Source organism: Lissotriton vulgaris, unplaced genomic scaffold (assembly GCF_964263255.1).
Source record: "Lissotriton vulgaris unplaced genomic scaffold, aLisVul1.2 SCAFFOLD_1877, whole genome shotgun sequence".
NCBI lineage: Eukaryota > Metazoa > Chordata > Amphibia > Caudata > Salamandridae > Lissotriton > Lissotriton vulgaris.
The window spans coordinates 483,037-494,120 of NW_028241517.1; the positions used below are offsets into that span (position 1 = coordinate 483,037).

An 11,084-nucleotide genomic window follows, 5' to 3' on the forward strand; every position below is an offset into this window, starting at 1 on the left:
AGACATTTTCTATGAAAATGTCCACATCACAGATCATCATTAAAGACTTTCACCCCACAACTGAGATAGAAGTATAAAGCAGCGGATGAGAAAAACTATTAGGGAATGTTATGTTATGTTATTTGGGTTCTTCTATAGCGCAACGGCTACTCCAGTAGGAGTGTCCCGGCGCTTTGGCGAAGAAGTCCTTTAAGGAAAGGAAACATAACTGCAGAATAAAAGGAACAGCAAAATTAACTAGTAAAAAGCCAGGTTTTTAATGCCTTTCTGAAAGACATCAGACTGGGGGCCTGTCTAAGAAAAATAGGAAGTTCATTCCAAGCGCGCGGGCCAGGTAATGAAAAGAACGCCCCCCTTGTCTGGTTCGCTTGATGGACGGAACGACCATTTTAGACAAGGAGGCAGATCGCAAAGCTCTGCTCGGCTTGTAGAGAGCAAGGCGCTTCCTAATGTACCTAGGGCCTGAGTCATGAAGGGCCTTGTAGGTCAGCGTCAGGCTTTTGAAGAGAACCCTCTTGGCTATAGGAAGCCAGTGCAGTTCCTTCAACAAGTCAGAGGCACTAGCTCGTCTAGGGAGTCCATAAATAGCCCTGGCAGCTGAATTTTGGACTACCTGAAGTCTCTTCACGAGATATTTAGGGAGTCCTAGATAGAGGGCATTTGCATAGTCCAAACGCGACCCGACAAGTGCTTGGACAATGACCCTTCGATGGTTCACAGAAATCAAGGGGAGGAATACTCACTTTTACGCCTTAATGATATTTAACAAGAGGACTGGATACTGTAATGGTAGTCAAGGACAGAGAAATTAAACATCACGTAAGATGAAAGGCAAGCATCAGAGGGCTGGATGTGCTGAATTACTAAGACTGGCAGGGATGATTCATTGTGTGCAGCTCCCTTCTCTCTCTGCTCCCCATAATTGCCCCACAGAACCTGGCCAGTCCAATGCTGATACAGTACCTTTTCTTTGCTATCAATCACATACACCCCGTCCATGCTGATGGCCACGGACACTGGCCTGCGTCCGGCCCTCTGCAGGAAACCTTGCGACGGCTTGTCAATGGAGCCCACAAAGAAGGCACACCTGAAGGACAGAGAGCACACATAAGAAAGAATACTTTAGAATCTAGCACAACACAAACTACACAGGCTTCTGCAATAAACAAGCGCAGTAACATACATCCAGCACTCTGAACAGAAACAGTATGATAGAGCAGACAGATAGGAATGCCCCGATATATAAACTGCACTGATATATCAAACAAACTAAACCTTATCCATTCAATAAACTGTCAACAAAATGTTAAAAGAGTCATGGTGAATAAAGTGGGTTATAAGAAAAGGGCAGTGGAAAACAGATGTTCCACAACTTGACCTTTTGTCAGTTCTTGAAACCAACCTCTTCTGCATTAATGATGAACGGTAAAAAAGAAAACGTTGAACAAGTGTTTTGGGAGGTCATAAGTAACTTCCAATGAAGTTGGGCTACACATTTCTGAGGATCACTATAGGGTTGGAGAAGGTTGGAACGTGGAAGGCCATCATGCCTCCTTACCAGAAAAAGACGAGGTATTGCGAGAAGTTGTGGAGGAGCCGGGAAGTTCTAGAGGGTTCACAAGGTCATGTTGTTTAAATGAGGTTGTGATACATTTTTGCACTGAGTTTTAAATGATGCAGCTGGAATATTGTTGCTAAATCCTATGACATGATTAAGACAATTAGGAATAAATGTGCAGCACACCCTTATATTAGTAAACACAGTCAATGGTAAGACTTTAGATATATGACCTCGATTCTTCATGGATTCATTTCAATCACAGTTTCTTTCCAATGTTTGGAAAGTTCAAATAGAAAAGGAGAGTCCACATCAATGGATATCTTCAAATTATATATTTTCCATTATTGTTCTCGTTTCTTTTCTTTTTTTGGTATTCAATCCAGACAAAATAATATTTCCAATTCAGACAAAACTGCCAACACATGTTTCGTCTACCCATAGACTTTGTCAAGGCATACGATGTAGTGTAAGTAGATTGAAAAAGTAGATTGAGGCCCCGCGGCTCAAGCGTGGTGAGTTGCTACGACTTGTCTTTGCAGCTACCGTCAATTTATAAAGTTTCGATGTTTTTATGCACTGTAAAATGTTAGGTTTCCTGGAGTCAGTGAGAACGTGCCCAACTCAAGGGATCTGAATAATCTGGTAAACCTATGTACACAAAGCTCCACTACTATTTGTAGGCTGACGAAATTTACACCTTGATAAGTTGAAATCAATAATGTTTGCGGAGCGACTGAAATCCTGTCCTTCAGCGCGCCATGCCTCCTGTGATTCAAGTAGTGGGTACCGGAAGGATTATATTAGCACCCAGACAACAGTGATTGATTGTTTGATTGACTAGCATCACTTCCATATACACTGTAAACTGCTTGATGTGCAATTCCATCCCTTATCTTTGTATAAGGGAACACTACTACCTCTCGTGTTGTGTAACAAATCCTATGGCATGTTTTGGATTAGTGAATTTATTTACAATGTCACAATTCAAGACGTTTTATTTATCAGTAGGTTTTATAAAGCGCTAGCTAGACCCAAAGGTATCAAAGCGCTTTACATATAATGCGAGATCGTTTGAATTGATGTATCCTTGCCCCTCTCCTCTTCACTTTATACATAAACACCTTGGAGCCGGTACTCTCCGCCTTGGGCACCGACGTCCCGCGTGCAGGAGAGACAAACATTCCAGTCCTCCTGTACGCGGACGACGCGGTCCTCCTGGCAAGAACTGGCGTTGCCCTGAACAAACTTTTGGCCTCTTTTGGGGACTTCACGACCTCATTAGACCTAAAGGTGAATACACAAAAATCCCACGTCATGATCATGGGAGTAAGAGGGATAAAGAGGAAACCAATAACCATGGTTTGCACAGGAAAGGAGGTTCAGAGGGTTCCCTCTTTCACCTACCTGGGTGTCCTATTTGATGATAAAGGCACGCGGGGTCCCCAGCTTAAGGCCAAATCCAATGCACTAAGTAGATCGGCTGGAGCCATCCTGAATTTTGCTAGAAAACTGGGTTCAAGACCGACGAGCGCGATCCTCAAAGTATATAATGCTAAGAGCATCGCAATCGCCAACTACGGGGCCTCAATCTGGGGATACATAGAGCCTGCCCTTATTCAAAGGGCAGAGAACAGGTTTTTAAGATCATTACTTTCTGTTCCCCAGTCCACCCCCACTTTCACTATTCATTCAGAACTGGGGGTTGGGTATGTTTCTGACGTCATAAAATCTGCCCCTGTTATTACTTGGTTAAAAACCTGATTAAATTAAGAGATTTCTTTAAATCATAAAATTCTAGAAGATTGTTTAAATATGGATGGAGTATTTAAGATCCCATGGATGTTGTATGTAAAAAACATGTTAGCACAGGTGGGACGTATCGACCTTTTTAATTCCCCCCATGAGTATAAGGAAGGAGGATGTTAAAACAATCAAGGAATCACTGATGAACCTTTTTAACTTCGAGCGAGAGGAAATTGAACTTAAGAAAATCACTGTGAGAAGGAATTTTACATTGAAAACTGTCCCAGGTCCAGAACCTTACCTGGTATTTGTAAATAATTCATCCCACCGCTTTCTTTTAATTAGATTTCGTTTGAATTTAATTCAAGTTCAAAAGATACTTTATTCGGTTTAAATCACAAAAACCATAAAAGTGTACAAGCATTAAAAAGGTCCACAAGTCACCAGGCTGCATGATAAATAATAAAATACAACATAAATACAAAACAGGGGATACCCCCTAAGATATGCAGTACATGGTGGCAAGAATTTAAAAACAACAGCATAAATATTGATAACCTGATTGGGGAATTCATACAGTAGTTGATATTTATGAAGAGTCCACTAAGACCAAGCGATCTTTTTGCCAAGTCTCACTGCTATAGTTAAAAATGTTGCCACGTTATAAATGACCCATATTTCTGTCAAAAGTTGAAGGTACAACAAAGCTGGCTTCACTTGCCTAAAGCCTTTTCCTTTTAACAGTGGTATGATAAATTTTAATCTAATACCCTTAAAGTGATCACAAAAGAACAAAAAGTGAGCAGTGTCCATGACTGAGCAGCCATCGCAATTGCATAGATCTAAGTCCATGCTCCTGGTCCAGACAGGGCGGCCAGAAATTAAAAGATTAATTTTGTTCTATTGGAACCTCGTTAGCAAGTACCTATGATTGGCATTGTTCACAACTTTAAGGTACAGTTCCGGTTCGGGGCCGAGGGAAACAATCAGCTGGTGGGTCCTAACAGAGGGTTTTAGCAGCTCCCTGCCCTCTCTGTCCATTTCTCTGTTCAGCAAAAAAGTATTCTTGACCCATTTCAAATCCCCTTTCACCAAGCTAAAAGGTTTATCGAACAATTCGGGCCGTCCCAGCTTTTCACACGTTTGTTGCACATACTTCAACCAGGGGATCTTTTCCCAGTGATCCAGCAATAAACAATCTTTTAAAATTTCATGGTTCACTTCAAGCTCTGGGTTTAGCCAGACTGCCAGCCATTTTAATAGGGGGGCCATGGCAATTTTATCCTCCAAGTAACCCACGCCACATTCCTGGTGAACTATGTAGCTTGCAGTGGATCTTGGAAGGGAAAGAAGTGTTTTTAAAAAATTGTCCTCTGTAACCTGAAGCGATGTGACTGGCCTAAAGCCCCACAAATCGGCCCCGTACATGGCGATGGCGGTACATTTGGCAGCATATACTTTTAGTACTGCCTCGATAGGCTTCACCCCTAATTTACGGGAGAAGCTCAGCACCGCCGAAATCGAGCGTGCCAGGGATGTTTTTTTCTCCACCATTTGAGGATGCCACGTGGAGCCTTCATCAAAAACCACCCCCAAATAGGGAAATCTGGAAACTCGTGACAACTTGTGTCTATTACAGAATAATGACATCACATTTTTTTGGGTCTTTGCTTTGTGGCCTACTACCATAACATGGGATTTGCCAAAGTTAACGCTTAAATCAAGATTATACATAAAAGCATAAAAAGAGTTCAACAGGCATTGGAGTCCTACTGCAGTTCTAGCTAGGAGGGCAGCGTCATCCGCATACAGTAGGGCTGGCAGTAAATATTTCCCTGCCTTCGGGATATCCTTGCAAACTACACCCAAAACTTTACCTAAGTCATTGTTATATAATGTAAAAAGCAGGGGAGCAAGAATTCATTTTTTATTGGGCACATACTATAGATGGGAGACCCCTGATAATAACAAACCTTGTGATTGTGATAACTTCTCACCGCAGGACACCTTACATTTTACTATGTTCTGTGATCACTACGATAAAATCAGAAGGAAATATCTTGTCCCCATCCTTAGAGAGGCCCGTTTCTCACAAGTGAGGCCTGCACTCCTATTCCTGCAACTTTTGCACAATGCACATGTCACTTTCCATGTTGCAAATGTTTTAGTAGCAGGAGTACGCATTAATAAGAAGCGCAGCAAAAGTAATAATGGATTGATTATAAACAAAATTTTTTTTTTTTAAATGTAACAGTTTAAAAAAAAAAAGTAACCTTTATAAGAACATAGATATATTGATGGCTCAAATGTCTTAAAGGTACTTTTTAATCGTTTTAATTGTATACTTAAATTGCTTGCGCACATGTCGCTTTACATTTTGATGTTATGAATTATGAATTATTATGTATATATATTGTGTAAATATTCCTGTGATTATTTAATTTTTTGTATGTGTAATTCCTGAAATGTATCCTGTGTCTTTTTATGATTTTTAAAAAATCAAATAAAAGTGATTGACTGACTGAATTGAAGTACATGCACATATACAAACAAAGAAAACTGTTAGGCAGTCAAGGTAGCTACAATATGTGGATATTAGAACAGCATAAATTCAGGGGGTAAATGAAATAGTAGACATCCGAGACAATCAATCGAACGAGGCAACAGGTCAAGTCAGATTGGATAGGAGCTTTGGGGCATAGCTCAGTTAGTGTGCATCTTAAAGAATTTGTTGAGCAGTTGGGTTTGGTAGCGTTTGAAACAGGAAAAGGAGGAGTTGCAGCCAAGATCTCTAGCGAGCGAGTTCCAGATCCTAGGCGCATTTCCAAAGAATGAACGGAGGATTTCTTTTTCAGTTTGGGAAATATGATAAGAAGTGAGTTGGAGCTTCTCAGAGTCCTGGCTCTTCCCGCTTTCAAGAATTTGGTATCTAGATAGTTGGGGTTGTGAGTGTGAAGGGCTTTGTGGGTCTTGTAGATATATTTTCTTCGATGGGAAGCCAATTGAGGTCCTTGAGAGCAGGTGAAATTGTTTTAACCGTTTTAAACGTGTTAGGAGCAGGGCTGTCATGTTGAGAACTGTTTTTAGGGGGGCAAGGTGACTTTTCGGAGTACTTGTGAGGATGGTGTTGCCGTAATCCAGTTTTGAGACTACTAGGGATTGCCCTACCATCTTAAAATTATCAGGGGAAATGAATGGTTTGGTTTTCTTGCGGTATTTTAGTGTGTAAATTGCTACTTTGGCTGAATTGTTGATGTGGTCCTTCATGGACATATTTTTGTCCAGGGTGAATGAAGCCCAAGGACTTACAGAGTTGGAGTGCGTGAGAGAATAATTTAGGGCACCCAAGTTCTTGAGCCAACCTTGGATTGGTTGAGAGTTGTTTACAGGGCAGAAAAGTAGTACTTTCGTTTTGTAGGGGTTCAACTTTAGTAGTTGTTCAGCCAAGTTTGTATTTTGTTTAGTATGGTGTTCAGATGTAGGATGTCACTGGGTGATTGAATTTTGTAGTAGAGTTGGGTGTCATGTAGCAGAGTTTGGGTGTCATTGGCATATAGGTGATATTTGACCCCTGCTTAATTCTAGATAACAGTAATGGCTTTCATGAAGAGATTGAAAAGAGAAGGGAGAGAATTGTGCCTTGGGGTACACCATGAGGAACTAGTGTAGGTTTTGAGAGACAGTTTATTTTAATTTGTTGCAAGTGATGTTGCAGGTATGATGTGAACTGTCTTAGGACTGTGGCATTAATACCAGTTGGGTTCTTGAGTGTCTTGAGTAATGCAGGGTGATTTACGGTATCAAAAGCCGCAGATAAGTCAAGTAGGATTAGGAAGCATGTGTCCCCTTTTAAATATGACACTTTACGCGTGTCATTACAACACATTTTTTACATCGCAAAATCCATTACAACGCATGCCATTACAACGCAATTACTATTATAACTCCGCTGGGGCGTTACTTTAGGGAATGCGTTGTAATTGATTATGCGATGTAATGACATGCGTTGTAATGGATTTTGCAATGTAAAAATGCGTTGTAATGACACGTGTTTTAACACGTGCGTTGTAAACGATGTTTACTGTCACCTTTATCTAAGGATCTGTGAATGCCATTTGAGATATTGAGCACAGCAGCTTCTGTGCTACAGCCCTTCCTGAATCCTGATTGGAAGGCGTCATGGAGGTTGAATTTGTCTATATGTTGGCTAAGTTATAGTAGTACGCACTTCTCCATGGTTTTGGCTAGGAATAGGAGGTTGGTGATAGGTCTGAGGTTATTGAGGTCATTAGGGTCTGCACCTAGTTTTTTTACTATGGGTTTGATGGCCAAGTTGGAGGGAGCTAGGTACATGGCCTGAAGAGCGAGATGTGTTGATTTTTGTCCAGAACGGGCGATGATATGGCTGAGATTTTGAACTATTGTGGATGGGAGGGGGTCAGTATTGTGGGATGTGGGTTTCAAGTTCGCAATTATATTGGAGACTTCATTTTCTGTCATGGGTTTGAAATCAAACTAATTAGCATTCTTTTTCAATTGAAGGAGATCATAGTTGACAGTTTCTCTTGGGGTCTTTCAGACATTGGTTAAATCTGGAGGGAGGGCTACTGTGGAAGGATGCTAGACAGTGGGAGAGGTTGCGGGAAGTCAGATTTGTGACATGGATGATTGCTCAATTTTCTCGACTTTATCAGTGAAGATGTTGGCAATTTCTTCAAAGAGTTCATGGGTGGCTGTTATTTTGTCTGGGGAGGTAAGGGTGGTCTGCTGTTTAATGATGTTAAAGAGCTACCTGGACATGTTCTTAGCGCTGTCAAGTTGGTTGCAAAAGAAAGTTGCTTTTCTTGAAAGATGTGCTTCTTATAGGAAAATCATGCAGTTCTTAGGAGTGACAGATGCACTGTAGAGGGGTTCCGTTTCCGTTTCCATATCCTTTCTGCCGGTCTAAGTTGTCTCCTCGCACTGTTAAGAACTGAGTTGTACCAGGATTTTGGTTGGATTTTTCAAGATGGTTTTAATTTGAGCAGTGCCAGTTGGTCAAGAACATCAGTCATCACTGTATTATAGTGGGTGGTGAGGTCATCAAAGGTGTGAGTGAGGGGTTGATATTGTAGTTGGGCACAGATCCTACATTCCAATTTCACTATTGGGTTTGTTTGAAGTTCCTAGTCCAGTGCATATATATTTGTTGGATGGGCTTGGGTGGGATCTGGAGTGGATCTGGATATTAAACAGTATGAGATGGTGATCTGATCAGGTCATGGGTGTGGTGTATCAAAATGAGATAAGCCTTTAATATGAGTCCGCTTGTTGCAGAGTTGTTTGAGGTCATTTATTTCAAGGAGGTTTGTGGTTAAGGACTGTGTTGTCTTCTGCGTTACAGTGTATATTGAAGTCGACCAACAGGAGGGTGGCAGATGGTGTGAAGTTTGATCGGAGTGGTGCATTTGGCAGTAAGTTCTACTCTGAGGTACTGGAAACTTGAGTATTTTGAGGTTTTTAAGGTGGAAAGATGGATACTTTCTTCGTGGATGATTGCTAGTCAGCCACCAACTCTCCTTGGGCTGTCCAGTCTAATGATGGCGTAGCCAGGTGGTGTGAGCATGTCTAGTATGGGGGTAGAGAGTGCATTAAGTCAGGTTTCAGTGAGGAATTAGATATCAATTTCCTCCTCAAGTATAGCTTCGGCGATATCTGTGGCATGTTTAACTGCCCATCTGTGTGGCATGTTTAACTGCCCATCTGGAGTGGAGGAGCATGCATGTTAGAGTGCAAGGACTATTGTTTGTGGTATGTTGTGTCTGAATGGTGGTGTGTTGAGCAGGCGGTCTAGGAGAGGAGATCATATGAGGGATTCTATTTGTGACCACAATCACTGGGATTGTGGAAGGAGGCTTGTAGACCATTTTCTGGTTCATTGTGATGCAAGATTTGCTAGGAGCTTCAGCTTCCAGAGCGGATATGGGGCTCAGAGCTTGGTGGGGTCTGTGGGACAGGAATCGAGGACCTATGGGAGTGTCGACTGACATTTGGAGAACCTATAAGAGGAGAGCTCTTCTACATACCATAAGTGTGATACAGGTTAACTAAGCTTGGATCCAGAGGTCATTTTTTCATACAAGATGTCTTTAGCTAAGAAATCAAGTTTTTGTTCTATTAGGTTCAGGAGCTGGGTAAGTGTGTCAAAGTAGCTTCCATCTCTTAAAGTGGGAGGATAAGTGGCATGTCTTGAGTTTGAAGAGGGTAGGTGAGCTTCGCTATACAAGGCCAGTGTCATGGAGGTTGGACAGGCAGAAAATTTGTGCGAGCTGAGTAGTGTCTACATTAGGAGAGAGGGTCGAGTCCACAGGGGAATCGGTGGAAGATGGTTTTGATTTGGGGATGTGACCATAAGGCTCGGGGCGTGTGTCAGCGAGTATAGTTACCATGTGTTTCTTGTTAGGGGTGGGTGCAATTGAAATCATTCTTGAGATTACTTGGCAGGGCGTATGTCCATGGGGCAGCAATACATTTAGGGATTAAATGTTGCTCCTTTCCTAATCAGGTGGACTCTAAGTGAACCAAGTTAGAGAGACTGCCTGTATGAACTCTGAGGCGAGCATGTCTAATTTCCTTGGTTTAAAAGTAATATATTCAGGGTTTCCGGACATAAACTTGGTGGCTCAGAAAACCTGTCCACACTGAAGGGTTATTTGCTTGAATAGAGTCATAAACAAAGGGAGCCTGACTAGAACAAAAGGAGCACAGGTTTCCTAAAAGAGAGAGTCCTTAAATCGGTCTGGGAAACAAGGGCAGCTTTGTTTGAACTGCACCTCAAATTAACTATAGTGTTAGGAAGCCTTTCTACCATCGGACAGATAAGCCTTCAACTTAACTGGGGGAATAACGGGGTTCTGGCCTGAAGGAAGGGAACCCAACCTGGATTCCAGACTAAGGAGATTCTTATGAATGCACAGGAAGGGGATCTCTCAGCAAGAAACTGATCGGTTACAGTTTTAGTGAGGAAGTCCTTGCTAAATGTAGGAAATGGCAAGATGATGTGAAACAAGGCTCTGCTTTAATTTGTGTTTGCAGCACAGCCTCTAGAGTACACCTTTTATCCCCCACACTATTGGCTCCCCTGCTTGCAAGGACCCTGAATTCACCTTACCCATAGTATGGTAGCTCATGGCATTTCTGTAGGTAGTCCCGGTAATGTTTTTTCAGTGCCTCCGAGACATCACATGCTTCATCTTCCTGGACCTGTTTGTAAGTGGCAAGTAATCGCTGCTCATGGCTGGCTTGCTTGCCACTCCGGCTTTTAAAAGCGGTCAGGAAACTACCCATTCTCTTCTTACAAAGGTGATTCGGAAGGAATAAACACAGCTTCTCTCTAAGAGGGGAAAACATATTTGAAATCAACAGACAAAAATAACCAACTCAAAAATAGATTCATAAAGTCCCTTCTGTTTATTTGTTAACCCCTTCCACACTCATGACGAGCTGGGCTCGTCATGATGTAGCCTCCTCGTACACTCATGACGAGCCCAGCTCGTCATGAACAATGGGTATTTTGGTTCTTCAGCACAAGGGGGGAAAACGCATAGCAGCCATGGAGTTAAACAAATAACGGTGACATATAAAGAGGTGGGGTAAATGTCAGATTTGGGTGAAGAGTGAAACATTGCTATACATGTACCCAGAATTATTAGAATTTATATTATTTTCACCAAATTAGGAATCGATCTACTCCAGTTTCATTTTAGTTTTTTTTGGCAACAATAAAAAAAACTACTGATGC

General features: G+C 41.8%; 1 protein-coding gene across 1 annotated transcript in view; it reads right to left on the minus strand.

The window, feature by feature from the left end:
- Positions 1-10,786, minus strand: part of LOC147671274 (FERM domain-containing protein 8-like) — a 34,893-nt gene extending 24,107 nt beyond the window's left edge. The window contains exons 1-2 of the mRNA XM_086948109.1: positions 10,455-10,786; positions 964-1,087 (exon numbers count right to left, since the gene is read on the minus strand). Of these exons, the coding sequence (XP_086804235.1) occupies positions 964-1,087; positions 10,455-10,693 (363 nt within the window). The 5' untranslated portion in view covers positions 10,694-10,786. The remainder of the gene's footprint in view (positions 1-963; positions 1,088-10,454) is intronic.
- Between the last annotated feature and the right edge of the window lie 298 nt (positions 10,787-11,084).